Consider the following 20,706-nt stretch of genomic DNA (forward strand, 5'->3'; position numbering starts at 1 on the left):
ATGTCATACTGAGTAACATTTAGCTAGAATGAAGTATTTACAAGGAAGATGGTATAGATTGAGATATACCCGAAGGTTAACGACTTCTACAGGTAGTTTAAGGAGATACAGAAGAGCGAGAAAGTCTCCGGGGCTCATGTCCATGTCAAAGATGATAGGTTTTCCCAGCAGTTTTGTTCCGAAATCTGGTTTGTACAGAACTTCTTTATAGTGCGGAAATTGTGTGCTAAAATTGAATTTCCCGGACTGTTGAGGACGGTCCAGAACCTGCAACATGGTATATCAACTTATGTTTTAAGTGAAAGACAGCAAGTAGTAGCTGATGCTATGTCGTCTTGGATCTGAAATTGGATCGTTGGCCATATCGAGTTTTAGCAATACCCTGTAATGCCATCGCAGTTTTTAAATCAGAATCTTACGTGCAGGAAGCTCTCAAAATATTCTCTGTCGAGAATGCTATTAGGATCCTTATTTGGTTTAGCTCTTGTGGCGACAAGAACTCGCACTCCGTCTGGACCTTTTACCTCTTCTGTGTAACCATCCTGCAAACAGAACATCCATTCAACAGTCGGTAACAAAATAAGCATAACAGTTTGACGACTGCCAGTGCAATCAGTGACGGATTTTCCTGTGGGAGGGAATCAACTTACCCTGCATTTTCCTTTTCCATTGTTGACGAGACAGAATGGATCCCGGAGTGACCTCTGGACATGGCCAGAGTGCACTCCGCCCTTCCCGAGGTGAAACTTTGGAACAACACGACCGTCAAAGAATGGATTCGAACCACCTGATATTCCGTAAGGCTCGTTTGAAGTGCGCACAGTTATGTTCATGTACTCCATTTCCGCGAACTCATTTTCTCCGCTCATTATTGAAACTGCTACGCCAGCCATGAAAGAGTCCCACATAAAATAGCTCTGCGAAACCGAGTACAAAGTTAGTCTTAACAACTTCTATCTTTGTACAAAGTACAAAGTTTGTAAACCAGAAACCAGTGGGACATTACTGTAAAAAAATGTTCATTGAACCAAGTATCGCGAGCCAACTTCAGAGACTTGAAAACGTATTGAGCCTCATATGTTTTCTGATGGGTCTCCAGGGCCACGAAAAACTCTTCCGTTATTGGAATCGTGTTTGTTGCATCCAAAGGGACAAGAGTAACCGGGATTCCTGAATGAATAACCTGAAAACTCGCAGACATCAGTAGTGATTAGTGAACAGTCTTTTAAAACCCGAGACAGTTTATGCTTGTTTGCAGAATGAGATGATGTTTTACCTGATATGCAGCAAAAGGGTCTCCGAACATATTGAATTCAGCATACGGGTTACTGGTATAATCAGTAAAGATATTACCGCGATTACCACATTGCTCAGGCGTGCAAGGTGAAGTCCCGTTTTTTGGGCAGCACCCTGTTGGATTCCGTGATCTTACACCACCGCCGCTTATGTAAATATGTTGCACATTTTTCTTTAGGTGAGGGTTGCTCATAAGGAATAGAGCAAAATTTGTGTGCGCTCCCATTAAGAAAACATTCGTTGGACCGGCTTTTATAACGTCGATCATTACTTGTTGAGCAGTTGGTTGACGGAGCGGTACATAGCGCCTTCTTCCCTGAATCCATCACAAAAATTAATCCGGACTGTATGCTTAATGCCAGTCAGTTAATGCAATTCTCGACACATTTATCACTGATTCACTGTCGATCAGTCAGGAACAGAAAAAAACATTTTTTTTCTTCAACAGAAAATAAGGCTGACTGTTTAATTTCACTCCACACATTTAGGCGAGAATCTTTGTAGCATTAGACAACGTTGTTGGAACAACGTTTAATTTACGAGTTACCTGAGGAAGAAAGGATTTACGAAGGCCATAATTAGAGTCGATATCTAATTGACCTCCTGTACCAACTGGTATAGCCTGCTTGTATCTGCAATATCCTGCTGTTGTCATTCCCTGAAAGTAAATCAGGTAAAATTTTAAGCACGTAAATTAAGGGTAACGATAATGCCACTCTAAAATATACAGTACTTTGTCTGTTTATCATTCATTTTGCGAGTGTATTAATTAAAACGAGTGACAGTGTATATTTTAGAGTGACAGTAACAAAAATACGGAAGAAAGTTGGAAGGTGTAATACCTGTTCAATAATAGGAAGATATCCACCAACATTAGGGAAAATAGTGCCATTTTGTGAAATACCGCCTTCTCCTCCAACACCAATCGGAATATCGTCACGACCCATCATGAAAAATAAATCGTAAAGTTGATTTATAGCATGACCAGCATGTGTCCATGCATTTGAGTTGATTGTCACTCCCTGTTATAGTACTACAGAATATGTCATATTGTCCAAGGAGGTGAATTGTACTATAGGATAGTAGGATCTCACGATTGTTGGGTCTATGCGACTATGCATTGCAATTACTAAGACAGTTTCAGTGCCTTTGCCAAAAAAAAAAAAAAAAATTGAATCCGTCAAATCGTTTGTAACCTTATAACGGATACTGTCAGTGACGCAGTTAGTATTCGTAGTTTAAGGAGTAAAACGGGAAAAGGGATAAAGAAAGTAGAGCGTAATAATTAAAGTTGGACTTAAGTTCGGGCCAGTCCGACTCGAGGAAGGGCAAAACATGGCCCACCAGCACATAGGTCCAGTGCGGCATAATTGGGTCCACTTAAGGCCAATCCGGCTTGTCCGGGCCCGTAAAAAAGCTTATAAAGTGGAGTATTTGTCTATTTGAGCCAAACTCGGGCCATAGACTTAAGAGAGCCGGACTCTACCGGGCACCTCACATGGGTCACTCTTGGGTCAAAGTAGTTAAGCCTGACCCATGGTCAGCCCGAGCCAACCCATAATAACCCGATCCGATGTCTAGCCCTAGAAATACTCTTAATCTTTACATTTATATGAAACTTTTTGAGAAGTTTATTAGCCGCTGATATAGGTCAAAGTTCATTAGATTTTGTTGCGCATATTTCGGTGTTACTTATTAGAATAGCTCGTTTTATACTCCAAAAGACAATGTGAGCTTATATCTGTGTCAAAGTTGATTAGAAAATGAAACTTATCGGAGTTATCAACGTAGAATCACATTCGTACGAATAATCCATTGATTTTAAATATTTAACATGGGTAAGCCCGAGTTCTCACTGGAGGAGATATTAGAGAATCGTGTTAAATAATTAATAATTACTCGTAATTCAAAAGATTCGACTTTTGACAAAATCCTTCTGACTATTTTTTTAGTTTATTTTGCATTGTTTTGTCATTTTTTATATAACACAAACTTCGTCGTTTATTTCAATGGGAACTGAGCCTGGTTGATCATTTGATGTCATTAATTGAGGACTTTACGCCGCTTCCAAATGATGTGGATCGTGTGTACTGGGAATTTGGCAAGGCAGACGGGTTTACAGCTAAATCTTTTGTCAATGCCTTTTATAATCTAAAATATGAAGATGTGGAGCGGAAACAATGGTTTACGCTAATTTGGAAAAATCTAGCCCCACCGCGTTATGAAATTATTCTATGGGCTATTTTGTGGAAGAGAGTAAATACAAAAGATCGGATTTTGAAGTGGAAGACACTTTCTTGGGATGAGATGACGTGTGTTTTTTGCCGAGATGTTTTGGAAACCCCTAATCATCTATTCTTACATTGTCGATATTCTTGGAAGCTATGGATGGATTGTTGTGATGAATGGAGTGTAAATTGGATTTGCCCCATGGAGATTGAGGACGCTTTTATATGGTGGAATGACTCCCCTTTTGCTGGTTTTGAAAGACGGATTTGGGAGGCTATGTTCGTTGCTATTGTGACCCTTATTTGGGAGGTGAGGAATGAATGCATTTTTGAAAACAAAGCGCCAAATTGGTTATGTATGACGGACAAAGTGGTCTTACGGGTAGGGATGTGGAGTAAAGCTTGGAAAGATAAAATGCCATACTCGCTAGAAGATTGGATGAACAATTGGAAAACGCTAAGGTCGTGGAGGGGATAAATTTTTTATGGTCGAATGCTTTTGTATTTGGTCTGATGTTGTATGGCCGCTTGTAGCTGTACTTTGTTTTTTGTTTCTTTTTGGGACTCTACTCGCTGTAGGTCTCCGGGTTAATCCCCCCTTTTTAATCAAAAAAAAAACACAAACTTCGTCGTCGACTCGTTGTAGCTGTTAGATGGTTGTTCATTTATCCAATAACAGATTTATTATTAAATATAGAAACAATGCTAAATGAGTTCAAATAGAATAATAACAAGTCCAAAGACCAGATTGGCATATGTTCTAGTTGTCATGTTAGGGCTCTCTGCTAAAATTGTTGCTATTTGTGTCTTGTTTTGAGAAAGATTAGTGTGTGATTGACTGATTGTGTTTGAAAAAAATATGTAATTTATAAATTTAAATACCTATCGAGAGATTTTAGCCTAATGGTTAAGAAAGAAGTATCGTTTTTTGGTGTAAAAGGACTTACAATAACGATTTTGATACTCACTGGATATGAATTTAGGTCATAAGAATGAGGTATCGTGATTATAGATCATATTAGATTATATGTTCAAATTCTCATTACCTATATAATAGAAGTAGACAATAGTAGTCTTACACTCATTTGAGGGTGTCTCTCAAATCTCAATAATATAATATTCGAGATTTTTTATATGTTGTAGGCCATGTTTAACAAACAGTAGAAGCAGATTTATGAACGAATAACGTTAGCAGAATACGGTTAACAGATTTCAGTAGCAGGTTTGACGGATAACATTAGCAGAATGCGGTTAATTCTAATATAACTAGAATTAATTTGTGTTAATTAACGGTTTAGATTTATCAAATATTGTACTGAGTATAAAAATTGAGGTGGAGATTGAAGTGCTCAAAACTAATCTAAACCCTTTATTTTGTCCCATAAGCAATCCGGTTGATTGATACATAATGGATAGGTAATGGAGAGAATTCGAACCGCATTTCTCGTATAAAAATGAAATATGATTTCATCCATAAGGTAGATGTCTTTTATTTTATGTTTTTTTTTCCTTTTTATTAATTTCTAGCTACTGCTTGCTCTTAATGTGAAAAAAATTACTCCCTCCTATACTCTAAGATTTTCCACAATTTCTAAAATGACAAATTCACAAAGATCTTCCACTTTCCTTATTTGTATATTATTTGTGGTTATAATCACTTATGATCTCACATTCTCCCTCCTACTTTCATTTACATTCACCTATCATCATACCACTAAATTTTACCCACAAACAAGAGTGGAAGAACATAGAGAATAAGAGGGAGTAGTTGTTACGTAACTTTTAGCACAAAAAAATGAACAGAACGTTAAACAGACGTACATTAACTCATGCATGTAAGAATATTGGGTCCAATACTATTTATGTGGACACACTATTATACAGATTGTATTTGTTTGTTATCGTTTAAGTTTAGCCCAATATAGTGATCCATCTGGATAATATAATATGGGCATATTAATTACGTCTTATAAAGTATGGGCCGGATATCTTAATTGTGTAGATACCCATTAGGTTACTAATGCATGATGGGCGCATTAGACTAAGGGGACTATATATATAAGTCAGCTGGGTTATGGTCCCTGGTAGCACACAATAACTTAATCTCCCTGCATCACATCAGTAGAGAGATCCATACGGTATGTGTGTCTACTAGGAGACCTAATCCCAAAGATCGTCCCTTCAGGTGGTTCATCATCCCAACCATTCGTCATGTAATCAGGTGTGCTTCCGCTCTATAAATTTACCGAGTAATTTAGTATGAAGTTTATAGTCTCTATTTGAATTAAATCTAACAAGTGGTATCAGAGCCACCTTCATATTAAATTATTTTGACCTTTTAATTTAGACTGTCGGTATTCATATTGGTATGTGGGGAATGGGGATTATCTTAATCATCTGAATCGATAATCTTGCTCATACGTGTACAAGGCCTTTGTACACAGGCCAATCTCAGCGCGACATGTGGAAAGGTTAAAAAAGATTCCATTTTTTGTTTGGAGGGAAACTAGGAGGGGAAATTTTAGTATATTGGAGAGAAAATTTTGGTTAGGATGCAAAGTTAGAGGGAAGCATTTCATTATTTCCATAAATTTCTTTATGTCAAAAATATTATACTAATTTAATAATTTTATCAATCTTTTTATTTTCCTATTTTGGCCTATATTTTCTGAAAAATAAACTTATTTACAATTTCACCCTTTGAACTCCGCCATACATAAATACAACACCGGCCTAATGTCACCATCATCCACACCACCATCACCATCCCACCGCCCCAACTTGCACTAACAGCCATCACCATTAACGAACCCATATAAGCATCATCGCCCCGGAAGGCATACAACCACCACTTCTGACGAGTACGGCAGCCGTGAAAATGATGTCGGAGAAGTTCACTGCGGCCCAACAGACGCGACAATGTTACAAAGAAAGGGCGATGGAAAAAGACGTCGGAGAATGATGGAGGTGTCGGAAAGGAGATGGTAAATCTGAGTTTTGGTTTGAGTTGGAGTTTGGTGGTGTGGTAATTGGCAGTTGGAGTGATTAAATCATACGAGTATAACTAGATTTGATTTGTACGATTTAACCAAAGTTAATAATCAATTGAAGATATAATTGTGCAAAAAAAAAAATCAATGGAAGATGAAACAGATGAGGAATGCTGGCAATCACTGGTTGTCAAATAATCAACGTTCCATATCATACGAGTACCATTCTTTCTTTTCATTGTATTCGTTTAAAAATATGTAGTATGAGATGGTGGTGCCGGTGGACATGTTGTAGTCCCGTCTTGTGGAAATTTGTGGTGGTGCCTTACTTACAAACATCTTATCGGCAATGTGGTGATCAACTGATTGCAATATCATCTTAATGCGAGATGGTAGTAGCGACAATAGTCTCTATAACAATGTACATTAAATTCCAGTTTCATTGTTTGTGTAGCAATAAAGAAGAAAACTCATTTACATTTTAATTTTTAACTTTATTCAAAGTTAAATTGGGTAAATTTTACTTAATTTAAGTTCAATAAAGTTTAACAAAATAAAACTTCATTTAAATAATTTTTTTTTGAGGAGTCATCTAAGTAAATTTTAGTTAAACTTAATTTTTAACTTTATTTGAATTAAATTAACACAAGTTTTATTTTTGGCTCTATTATTTTTTGCTTTCTCAAAATTCTTTCATAAAATTTAATTTAGTTAGTGACATATATTTAATCAAATTACCTTATTTAAACTTAACTTAATTAAATATTTAATAATCTCTTCGTATTTTAATTTTATTCACACTTCTGAAATTATGTGGAGAAAAATTTGCGGAATTGGAAGAAAACAAAAATACACATAGGCAATATACAAATATAGTATAAGATATAGAATTTATAATATAGTATATAGTATATAACTAAAGTTAACTTAATCGAAAACAACTTCATTATACAATTGGAGTGACTTGAATGAGTTAATTATGTGTCTCGAATAATCCCGTCATACGATACCGATACATGGTTTTATGTAAACCTAGTAAACAGATCAAGCTTGTGTTCGTGTCACATATAAACGTGTTCGTGTCGAATTCGAATTCGATATCGATTTGGTTTGAATAATCGGATATTTTGCTCAGCCCTAAATCAGACCATTTTAATTAGGGTTGTAAATGATCTACGTCGGCTCGACAAACCCTTGGAATCGGCTCGGTCAAAGGGAGCATAGCTAAATACGAGCCGAGCCCCAGCTCAGCAAGGCTTGGCTCGGCTCGGAAGCTCGTTTTGCCTCGTTTACATAACTTTTTATGTATAAATTTTATATTATAATATTAATTTTATTTAAATTATTTGTTATTTAGCCATTTATAAGTATAGTCCCTTCGTCCTACTCAATAGTTATCAATAATATTAAATTAACTTGAATATAATTAAATTTTATTAAACTTAACATAACTTGGTTGATCTTATCTTATTGTGACTAAATTAAAAATAACTAACTAAGATTAATTTGGCTTAACTTAATTTAACGTAACAATAACAACGATTATTGTAATACTACGGTTTTATGAGTCTATGGGTACTCTATCGAGTAGGCCTTACTCTGTCGAGTAAGGATGTGTTGCGGTTTTAAAATAGTTTCTGACCTGTTGGGTACTCGATCGAGTAACCTTGATACTCGACCGAGTAAGGGGGCACTCGATCGAGTACCTCAGCTACTCGATCGAGTAGCTCGGTTGACGGGTTATGTTTTGACGGGTTTTGTTAATAACGCGGATTAGTATATATAATATGTCGTCATCTTTAGTAAACACACTTATAAACCTAATTCAGTCAAAAAGGAGATTGAAACTACGTAGTTCGCTTCATCCGCATTATTGGCAAATCCCGGAGCTTGAGAGGTCGGATTTTATTGTTCTTTATACCTTTGTGATCCTTGCGTCGAGGGTAAGATCTACATACCAATTTTATAGTGTTTCTTTAAGTTTCGTTAAACCCTAATTTTGGGAATTGGGGGTTTTTATGATTTGTTAAGGTTAGATTGTGATTATGTGATTATGTGATAGGAGAAGGATTTGTAGAGGAGAGGTTTTGAGACAGCTGCTAGATCGTCTGATGATTGTGTTGCTTTCCAGGTAGGGTTTCCCTACTCAGTATTACTTACATAATGTGTGGTGATTGTGCTGTAATTAGTGTAATTGGTTGATTCAGACGGTTGTTGATATTGTGATTGTGATTGTTTGTCTGTGGTTCTCGAGATGCGTTCTCGGCTAGGTGGAGTCACTTGCGGGAGTGGCTTCACGCCCTAGTTTAGCCCTTCGTGGAACCCGCCACGGAAGGGGATGTGCACATTAATGGGACAGGGTTATCGCTCGGTATGATGAACGGGGCTTAGGTGGGAACGGCTACGGTCCCCCACTGGCAGGGCTGGTCCAGTGGACAGTCGGTGACGGAGATGGAGTGGAGTGCCGGATTGTGTATGATTGCTTGAGCTGTGTTGGTTGTTGTACTGTTGATATATAACTTGTGTAAATAGATCGACCCGTTTAAATGTTTTTAAACTGTGGTGATCCATTCGGGGGGTGGTGAGCGAGTTATTGAGCGGTGTATGATATGACGCGTATGGGATAGCTGGGATGAGTCATCACGTGGCAGTTAGAAGTCTTCCGCTGTGTTAGATGATGCTTTATAGCTTTGATAGTCTTAGCAGTAGACCGTCTGAGAATGTTGTATTTCAGTTTATCAGTTTTGGTTTTGATCATGTAATCACTTAAACTATATTTACTTTTAAAGTACGTTTCTTTATTGTCTTATGATTATCATTACCTCGGGTAACCGAGATGGTAGCATCCTTCTACCTGAGTGGTCCTGGTAAGGCACTTGGAGTATGGGAGTGTTACAAATGGTATCAGAGCGACGATCCTGAAACCTGTAACCAATGAATCTAATGAACCTAGGGAGTCTAATTAAAATGAACCCGGGGTAGAAGTTGTAGGAGCTAATGCAAAGACTTGGGAGACGTCCTAAAGTCGCGAACTCGCCCTACAATTTTGAACCGGTCACATGGGATATGAGTCGGGATCGCTATGTGCATACTTTGTGTGTTGTGTATCTATATAGTAAGGTGTTGTATGAATCAATGGATGTATACATGTGGAGGATGTGAGATGTGTAGTGAAGGATAATGATGATATGATTATAATTGTCATTGATTGAATACATGAATTGCAAGACGGTTGGTTTATAATGTTGTTTTGAATTGGTTGAAAAGATGAGTTAAGGAATTGCATGAGAATATGAAATTCATGTGGAGGACATGTTTATGTGATGGAAGTGGATTTTCTACTTTTGCTATGTTAGTAACATGTGAATAGGGGATTTCATGTCGTATATTATGTTATTGTGTACGTGAAGTTATAAAATAAGAGCATGTGGGTAAATCGTGATTGACAAATTAAATAATCTATGTGCATGATAAATGTTGCTGCTTGGCTTTGAACATAGTAACATATGATTAGCAATACTGGTTTTATGAGTACTGAGTCGTTTTGTCTACCTTGTGGTTGTTTAAGTCGTTTGGGAAGTAAAAATCAATAGTTGTGTTTTTCGATTATAAAGAGGTTGTCTTTAAACTGTTATAACTTGAGATGCATAAATGATTTTTATGTTATTCCGATTGGAGGGAATAGCTTGTCCTTTTACGATTCTAACGATAGGTCACACGCCCAAAACGACCAAGAAATGAGTGAGTTATGACTGTTTTACGAAAACTGGACAGTGCTGAGAAATACGTAGGTACTCGATCGAGTAGCCTTGGTACTCGATCGAGTAGGGGGGGACTCGATTGAGTAGGGGGGGGGGGGGACTCGATCGAGTACGTCACTTACTCGATCGAGTGGCCCTGGTAATTTGTTTTACGTGCTTCTGATCTTCACCTACTCGATCGAGTAAGTCACTTACTCGATCGAGTGGCCTGTACTCGATCTAGTGACCCCTATTTTGGGTCATATGCTTATCTTTTAACTTTGTTGCATATTATGTTTAATTCAAAGGTGATATTTTGCTTCTTTATGCATTGTTTTACATGTACGTTGGTCTTGACGCGTAAGTTACCCAATCTTGTGGTGTAGTGAGTGGCACCTGTGGTGAGTATGAGTTCGGTGGGAGGACATGAGTTATATGTGGTTGTGATAGATAGTGGAAAAAGACAAGAAAGATCGTTATGGCTTAATTGAGACATAGAGCATGTTTTCTGAGATGAGATGAGTGATATGAGTGTGTGTTAAATAATGTAAGAGTAAGTGAATGTGGGCAAGGAATGATGTGAGTCTAAGAAACGTGAGAATAAAAAGATTGAAAGTAAGGAGGTGGATAGTGGCAGCTTGAGATGTGTAAAGAATTATGGAGGGAGATAGTTAGGAGTCGTGTGGGTTAAGGATATATGTAGTGAAAGTTCGTTTTAAAGGGGTTGAGAAGAGTGGTATACAATGAATTTTATGGAGACATGTCGCGAGGTAGATTTGTACACAGTGAGTAAGTTTGGGAGATTTAGTTTATCAAGAGGTGAAACTACATGTGATTTCTTTGGGCATTTAACAGTATGAAAGGAATTTTGATTTCTAGAGAGGTACAAAGGAGATGCAATTGTTTAAACAGTGAACATTGATTTTATGGATAGATTAGTGACAAGTGTGAGTGATACCATAATAAGAGAAAATCCATGGTAAGAAAGAGTGAGAAGATATCGATATAAAATAATGAGATGTGAGTCTTGGAGCAATGAGAAAGTAACCGGAACACTAAAGAGTTAGGAAGAAGTAATAAGGAGTTTTATGGTTAATTAATTTTGCCGAGAGTAAAAGAAAAGAATGAGGGGAGTAAAACTAGAAAGATGTTGACCGGAGTTATGTGACATAAAAGTGAGGAATTGTCGAGATGTATGATACTATCAAGAGTAAGTAAGTTAGTGGTTATATAGGAGTCTCGGGACAACATGATTATTCACGGGCTTTGAGAAATTAAGGGAGTAAGAGGTTGATAGAGTAGCTGCACGATATGAGATATTGGTGGAGAGTTAGATGACGCTACGGTCAAGGATAGTGTTGAAAAGAATGTTGAGGTAAATTTTGTTGGTGGATTGATGTCCGTTATTTGGAATGTTAACCAAAGATAGGAAAGAAACCGTGATGTTTAGAGATGAGTGTAAGAGGTTTGATGTCCGAACAGTGGTAGTATTATGGTTTGTGACTAATGGTTAAGAGTGATGGTATATTAGAAAGGTAGCAATTCTAAAGAGGTTGATTTGGTAGGGACCTGATTGTTGTGTATGATTGTGAGAGGGTATAAGATGTGGCTAGATGAGGCGGATGTTAATAGTTGAATAGTAATGGTATGGTTATATTTGGCAGGAAGTGATGGTTGTGCGAATGGGGGAATATGTTATGAGGGGCATATGAGTTAAACTCGGGCGACAGATAATCTATGTTGAGTGGTAACTTACGTGATCAGGATTGACTGGTTGGATGTGATTACGGGTCTGTGATATATACAAATGTTGTATGGTGTGATTATTATAAAGTTGTATTTGAATGTTCTGTAATGCATGTTGGGTACGCTAATCTAATTGAATGATATTCAAAAAGGCAATAATTGGAGTGATCTGGCGTGACTGGTTATACTTGTATGCATTCATGATATATGTTATTCGGTGATATGGTAAGGGGATGATATTCATGAGGTTATTATCTGTTTAATTCATAAAATATGTCATTTGTGATTTAGTAAAGTGGATTTGAGTAAGTTTTTCTTTGTCGAGAAGTTATTCGAGTCGGTGTTTATGGGATCGTGTATGTTGTGATGACTATCGATGTGGTTGTGGGGCTTCGGGTGGTGATCCGGGCACGGTGTTTAGTGTTGTGATGCGGGTATTTTCGCACTACGGTGTGGCTGTTGGTGGCGGTGTTGCAATGCCGTCACCGGTTGTGGTGGAGTAGGCGGGATGATTATGATTCGAGTTTCGAAAGTATATATCAGTTATACATAGATTGTTGTTTTGTTTGTTGTTGTTTCCTGTGAGTTTCAGTTTGGACAGATTGACCGTCGTTTTGTTTGTTTATGTTTCTTACCAGTTTCAGTTTGGGAATGAGGGTAGAGTGTGATATAAAATAGAGTTGTATATGTTTTCGTTGTTGTCATGGTATAGTGATATTCTGTTGATGGGACACGGTTGTGAGAGGTTGTTACAGTAATTTTGATCTTGTTCTAGATAAGGCTTTAGTAGACATGGTAATGGCAAGTGATTCGTAAAACATATGTGATAATGACCTGAAAGATGCAGGTGGGTCATAATCTTTGGTTGAGATAGTCAGTGCAGGGTATTGAGATTTGGTGTCATGTTAAGTTATGTATGAGTTTTGTGGTAATGAAAGAAAAGAACTTGAGGAGCTAGTGTGAGTGTACGTAACAAGTGTGGATCGTGAGTTATGCTTTTGACGATGGGATTTTTATATAGTTTATATAGAGAGGTATGTCATGTTGCGGTAATGGGGAAAAGTTGAAGTTTTGGGTTAAGCTAAAGATTTTGAGGTATAGGTTAGGTGGTGTGACGAGTGAATTGAAGTATGAGAATTGTTTAAGTAAGAGAGCCTTGGATATCTGCATGGCGAGTGTTCAGAGTATAGGTGGTTACCTATGACATGTGATGGTGATGAGAATAATGAGAAGATATAACTAAGGATATAGTATTAGTGAGCTACGAGGACATAACATTTGTCTTAAGAGGAGTAGGATGCGATAAAAGAGATTTTTATAGTTGTGCATATGGAAATATAACTACAAGTTTGAGTCTGGATGTAGAATAAAAGATTGATTCGTGTTATGGGTGATTTTATTAAAGGTTATGACCGTACTTGTAGTAGTTCGATGTTTAGGAGTGTGAGAATATTTCACCAGTGTTGACAGTTGGATGATGATTTTATGAGTGTAAGTAAACTTCGAGGACGAAGTTCCTTTTAAGGGTGGTAGAATGTAACATTCCGTTTGATGTCTATGAGTGTCTCGATTTTGGATTTGATAGTGGATGATATTGTGGAGCTAGCAGCGTTAGAGGAAGGTAGTTGGTTATGTATGGAGTTGGTGTCATGAGAGATATATAGGTGGTGGATACGATATCGTGAGTCATGTTAAGGAAGTAAACATAGTTGGTGGAGTGGGTGTTAAGAGTTCATGTTTTATGTTTGGTCGAGTTCTTGAGCTCTTAGCTATGTAGTTGTGTCTTAGTCAAGTTGGTAGGTTTGTTTTATGTATGGGTTGAACTTCGGGGACGAAGTTCTTTTTAAGGAGGGAAGACTGTAATATTACGGTTTTATGAGTCTATGGGTACTCTATCGAGTAGGCCTTACTCTGTCGAGTAAGGGTGTGTTGCGGTTTTAAAATAGTTTCTGACCTGTTGGGTACTCGATCGAGTAACCTTGATACTCGATCGAGTAAGGGGGCACTCGATCGAGTACCTCAGCTACTCGATCGAGTAGCTCGGTTGACGGGTTATGTTTTGACGGGTTTTGTTAATAACGCGGATTAGTATATATAATATGTCGTCATCTTTAGTAAACACTTTTATAAACCTAATTCAGTCAAAAAGGAGATTGAAACTACGTAGTTCGCTTCATCCGCATTATTGGCAAATCCCGGAGCTTGAGAGGTCGGATTTTATTGTTCTTTATACCTTTGTGATCCTTGCGTCGAGGGTAAGATCTACATACCAATTTTATAGTGTTTCTTTAAGTTTCGTTAAACCCTAATTTTGGGAATTGGAGGTTTTTATGATTTGTTAAGGTTAGATTGTGATTATGTGATTATGTGATAGGAGAAGGATTTGTAGAGGAGAGGTTTTGAGACAGTTGTTAGATCTTCTGATGATTGTGTTGCTTTCCAGGTAGGGTTTCCCTACTCAGTATTACTTACATAATGTGTGGTGATTGTGCTGTAATTAGTGTAATTGGTTGATTCAGACGGTTGTTGATATTGTGATTGTGATTGTTTGTATGTGGTTCTCAGATGCGTTCACGGCTGAGTGGAGTCACTTCCGGGAGTGGCTTCACGCCCTAGTTTCGACCTTCATGGAACCCGCCACGGAAGGGGATATGCACATTAATGGGACAGGGTTATCGCTCGGTATGATGAGCGGGGCTTAGGTGGGAACGGCTGCGGTCCCCCATGGCGTGGTGGTCCGGTGGGATCGGTGACGGAGATGGAGTGGAGTGCCGGATTGTGTATGATTGCTTGAGCCGTGGTTGTGTTGGTTCTTTGATCGTTGATATATAACTTGTGTAAATAGTATCGACCCCGTTTAAATGTTTTTAAAAGCTGGTGTGATCCATTCGGGGTGGTGAGCAGTTATTGAGCAGGTATGATATGACGCGTATGGGATAGCTGGGATGAGTCATCACGTGGCAGTTAGAAGTCTTCCGCTGTGTTAGATGATGCTTTATAGCTTTGATAGTCTTAGCAGTAAACCGTCTGAGAATGTTGTATTTCAGTTTATCAGTTTTGGTTTTGATCATGTAATCACTTAAACTATATTTACTTTTAAAGTACGTTTCTTTATTGTCTTATGATTATCATTGCCTCGGGTAACCGAGATGGTAGCATCCTTCTACCTGAGTGGTCCTGGTAAGGCACTTGGAGTATGGGGGTGTTACAATTATATTGAAAGTAGTAACCGGAACAATGAATGTATTTCATAATTTAGCTGACAAATTTCCACAACTTTAAAAAATATTATACAAAAATGTATCATAAGCGGTAAATGAATGAATTAGACAAGTAAGATTTTGATAAAAAAAATAAAATATAAATATATGTAATTCAAACCGAATATTAAAACTACTTTTCATTAAACATAATAAAACTAATTAAAATAATATTGTTATCAAATGGGTGGAAGGGGAGGTGTGGACTGATGATATGGCCTACTACTAATGATTGAAATGAGATGGTGTGGATTGATGATGTGGTGGTCTATTAATGGGTGAAATGGGAAGGTGTGAATTGGTAATTATATCTAGCTATGCTTAAATTAACTAAGGTTAATACTATTGGGCGAAAGGTGGAGGTGTGGATTAATGACGTGGTGGACTTCTAATGGAGGAAAGGCGGTGGCGTGGATTAATGACATGGCGGGCACTATGTAGTGGTACAATTTTTATGGGTATGATACAAGAGAATAATATATGATACTAATTTAATCAATATGATAACAAACAATTATCTGTATAACACTAATTAAACATAACTTCACATAAATAAACTTAATTGAGCCTAACTTTGGACTTTTACGATCCTACCATCGATCTTATACGATTATGTACGATCAATATGTTAGACTAAGTTGAAATGAATTAAGTTGACCAATACGAGAAGTAGTAGCAGGAGTTAGACTGAATAGAACTGAATGAACCTGAACTGAGCTCAACTAAATGAAGTTGGACTGAACTGAACCGAAATGAGCTGAACTTAGGTTCGAAGAGTTTGATTAAGTTAATTACAAACTCATCTCTACACAAATTAACTATTACTTTAGTTCAACTTCATTGAGTTCAGTTCCGTTCAACTTTATTAAGATTCTGTGTTTTTGGATATAATTTCAGCCTATTTCGGTTTAGCTCAGTTCAGCTTCATTCAGTTGAGCTCAGTTCAGGTTCATTCAATTCAATTCAGTCTAACTCATGCTACTACTTCTCTTATCAATCAACTTAGTTAAGTTAACTTTAGTAAATTTAAGAACAACCAAGTTCAATGTTGTTAAAACGCGATCTAGATCGTAAAATTGTACGATCCTATGATCCAAAGTCTTATTTATTTGTGTTCTAATTTTGTGAGGCTGTTGTTTCTTTGTACTTACAACTCTAATTTAAAAGGATATGTAATAAGTAATATATAAGATGTAAGTTATATTAACTTAAATCATACACTTACACTTATATTAATGTATGAATACTCATGTTTAATTAGTATCATACACATCACTGTTCCTTATCACATTGATTAAATTAGTATCGTAAATTCGTCTCTCGTATTATGTACATAAAAATTGTATTATTGGACAGTGTCTGCCACGTCATTAATCTGCGCCACCGCCTCTCCTCCAATTGGAATCCGCCATTCAGCAATCCATATATCGTCCTTTTGCCCGTAGTAGTCCGCCATGTGTTTCTATGTTTGGTTTATTTTAGGATTGGGTGTTTTTAGGTTTGGTTTATTTTAGGATTGGTTGGTTTTAGGGTTTGTTTCAGTGTTTCTATGTTTGATTTACTCCCTCCTATTCCCGATAATCTTCCCTATTCATGGGTGGCACGAAAATTAAGGGTGTTTGAATTAAATAAGTTAAAATATTGTGGTGGGGTGAGATAATTGGAAAGAGGGAAGGTATTGTGGGGATGAGGTGATTAAAATAAGTATTGTTGTGGGGTAAGGTGATTAAAATAAGATAAAGTATGAGTATTGTGGGGTATTGTTGTGGGGTGAGTTGATTAAAATAAGTATAAAACTTTACTAATAAGGAAAGAGGGAAGATATTGTGAATAGATGAAAAAGGAAATAAGGAAGGTTATGTAGAATAGGAGGGAGTATTTTAGGGTTGGGGTTTTTAAGGTTTTAGTGTTTTTAGGATTGGTTTATTTTAGGGTTGAGTTTTTTTAAGGGTTTCTAGGGTATATACTTAATCAAACTATAGTTACTACTAAGAGCAACTACGCCATACTCGTCAGTCTAATTCCATTTCCAACTTTAGATAAATAATATTTAATGAAGTTTAATGAAGTTAATTTCAAACAAATGAACGTCAGTTGAGTTAGTTTTAAATAACTTTAATGTAATTAAGTTAACTCTAGTAATGTAATATTTAATAAAGTTTAATTAAGTTAATTGGACTAGACGGGAATCGATCGAAACGGAACAAAAATTTTTAATTTTGGTCCAAGGTTTTAAGGATTTCGGTTTCCAGTACGGTCTTGAACCTGAAATTTTCCGACACGTCCCGTTTTGGTATTTTCGATCTGGTTCATGTCCGTTCTTATTGATCAACTTAATTAAGTACAGTTGATCAACTTAATTAAGTTAATTTTAGTAAGTTCAAGTACAGTTAAGTTTAATGTTGGTTAAAACGCTATCCAGATCGTAAGATTGTACGATCCTACGATCCAAAAAATGGAACACGATACAAGTTGTAGGATCGTTCTGGTGGTAAGATTGGGTAGGATCACATAAGATTGTACAAGGTCGTATATGATCAATGGTAGTATCGTTCAGGATCATAAAAGTCTTATCTGTGTTATTATTTTTTTGAGGTTGTTATTTTTTTGTACTTACAACTTTAAATTAAAGGAATATTTTATATTTAAAATGGTTATAAAGATTTTCATGTTATTAATAAGACAAATTATACCAATTTTTTTCCATGTTATTATTTCCATTTTATATCTTCACTATCTTTACTTCTATTTTAGATATTTCAAGTTAACTTTAAGTAGTTTAAGTATAGCTAACAAGATAATTGTAGTTAAATAAGATGACTATAACTAAGTCTACATTTTTTTAGTCAACCCAGCTTATATTTAGTTAAATATACAAAATTAATTTAATTAATTATAAATTGAATATACCATGTAAAGTTTATACGTTTAATATTAAATTTTATGGGTAAAAAAAGTCTATTTTGTATTATTTCACATTATCGTCCGGATCAAATCAATAAAATTTGTATTATATCACATCATCGTTCATATCATGTTGATAAAATTAATATCATTACATATTATGATTGCTTGAATAGTTGAATGTGTTTATCGACTTAGCATAATATCGCCTTCGTTATTCATAAGACCTAAATCTTCAGGTTCAAGTCGTTCCTTTAATACAACCACCAACTACCACCACCAAACCACTAGATACCACTGACACCAACACCACGCCGCCCACCTTCCAACACCACATACCACCACCAGCCACCATCACACACAAGAAAAATAACATATTACTCCATTTCTTATAGATCAAAATCGATAGGAGTACGGTAATTTGGTAGAATGTGCCATAAAAATGTCCATTGAAGTATTGAATTGAGAAAAAAAATGGTGGAGATAAGCAAATAAAAGAATGAAGATAAAACAACAACAAAAAAACGAGTATTTACAAAGAACGTAGAGGACAAAGAATAGATTAGGTAGATGAGAGATTTTGAATACGTGCTCTGTAGATGTCATTTGAAATGGATTCATTTTATGAAAAATCTGTATTTGGTTGGATAATCTATAGGTGCCAAATACATACTGATTTGCAAATGAAATGCTTGTTGTCAAACAAGCCAATAAATAATTATGAAATCAACCATTCATCCTCGATTTTTGTAGATCTGGCTTTAGATCTCGATTTTTGGCGGTGATGTCATTGGCGCCGTCTGTGGTGGTTGATGATGTCGCTGACGTAGGAGCTGCTGGCCGACGACATGACGGCGGTGGGGATGTGTCAGTTGGTTCGGTGGAGGGTGAAGGTGGCCAGTTGGTGGTGGAGGGTGATGTTGGTGGGAGAAGAAATAAGAATTGATAGTAGTGCAAATAAATTGTTAATATAAAAACAACAACTCTCCTATAGGACCGTCCTATAGCATAGTGTGATAAATTGAAAGAGCTCAATTTCTCTCCATTTCCTAAAAAGAAATGGAGAGGCAAGTTCCTATTAATGGTCTGGATCGCATCTTGTCAACATCTAACGGTTCTCAATTTAAGCATAAAGTAAAGGAAAAATGGGAGTAAAAGGGGTAATTATTATTAAAATAAATTGTGAGAGGAAATGGAGAGAAAGGAAAGAGAAAAAGGAACATACATCGGATGTACTACCTCTAACTTCTTGGCTTTTTGAGCATATATGTATTTTTTTTGAGTTTATGACCTAAAATTTTATTTGTTTTTGAGCATGTGTATTTTTTTTTAGTATATTAAACTTTATAAGTTAGATTATAATATTTTTTCCGTCAAAACTCAAATTTAACTAAACTTATATGTAATGTTTTTTAGTTTTATTGCAGATTTTTAGAGCTTAATGTTGGAGTGAATAAACTCAAAAAATTCATAGTGAAACTCAAAAACTTTAAAACAAAACTCAAAAACTTTATTATAATGCTCAAAAACTATAGAATTGGATGTAGTACATCAGATGTATAATCCACCTACTGGAAAGAAAATGGAGAGAATCCAAATCCAAATTGAAAACCCTCTATTCCTATAGGATCGTCCAATAGAAGAAGTTAGCCCAAATTAATTGAAAACTCTCTATTCCCATGTAAAGCACCAAAGTGTGATAAACACTACATACCTACCACTGATATCTCCTCATCGCACCGCTACCTCCACCAACACGAGCACCACCAACACCACCATCACCATCACCTATGTCTACACCGCCCCAACATCATTTACAACCATCGTCATCAATATTAGCGGTCCACTTTCTTTCTCCTTCCACATATAATCACACTATAGAAGATGAACATTGGCAATGGCGATGAACACCAAGTACAATCAGGTTTGGTAAATTGATCTTGAAAGATCAAGAATTAAAATTAAAATTGATGCTTCTAAACCATAACTGATTATTTTATCTTAAATACTCACTTTTTTATTTTGAGAACTTTGAAAATTTAATGTTAAAAATTACATTTTAAATTAGCTCAAAACATTTATATATATCTTGTGATTTACCTATAGTATTTCATTGGGAAATATATTTTGTTTAGCAACTGAAAGTTTTAATTTCAAAACTTACAATTTTAGTTTCAAAACTTCATATAATTATGATGGAAAGTTGTTATTCTTTTCTGTTGAAATCTTAAAGTTTTTACTTTACTTTTGTGAAATATGGTTTTTAGTTTTACGACTAACGATTTTAGTTTAACAACTTATTGGTTTAAGTAATGTCGTTGTTTGGGGTCGGGGTGGAAATCGTCGTCCATACTCCATAGGTGTGGGCCAGAATGCTGGGTCAAGACAAGAAATTCATGATTATGGGCATGGGTGGCTTAGAGGTTGGATTTGAGTTGTTCAGGGAGAACGCAAGCAGTAGAGGAGAAATAAAGAGGGGAGAGGTGAATTAAAGTTTCGGTAGCCATGTTAACATGGGGGAATTCAACTGGGACGCGGGATT

The 20,706-nt window shown here is 36.3% G+C and overlaps 1 protein-coding gene across 1 annotated transcript in view; it reads right to left on the reverse strand.

Annotated features, from left to right (window-relative positions):
* Positions 1-20,706, reverse strand: part of LOC141642336 (nucleoside hydrolase 3-like) — a 29,312-nt gene that overhangs the window by 1,406 nt on the left and 7,200 nt on the right. Inside the window, exons 3-9 of the mRNA XM_074451117.1 lie at positions 2,139-2,318; positions 1,844-1,954; positions 1,277-1,612; positions 1,007-1,183; positions 651-917; positions 420-542; positions 70-267 (exon numbers count right to left, since the gene is read on the reverse strand). Of these exons, the coding sequence (XP_074307218.1) occupies positions 70-267; positions 420-542; positions 651-917; positions 1,007-1,183; positions 1,277-1,612; positions 1,844-1,954; positions 2,139-2,318 (1,392 nt within the window). The remainder of the gene's footprint in view (positions 1-69; positions 268-419; positions 543-650; positions 918-1,006; positions 1,184-1,276; positions 1,613-1,843; positions 1,955-2,138; positions 2,319-20,706) is intronic.

This window comes from Silene latifolia, chromosome 2 (assembly GCF_048544455.1).
Source record: "Silene latifolia isolate original U9 population chromosome 2, ASM4854445v1, whole genome shotgun sequence".
Lineage (NCBI taxonomy): Eukaryota > Viridiplantae > Streptophyta > Magnoliopsida > Caryophyllales > Caryophyllaceae > Silene > Silene latifolia.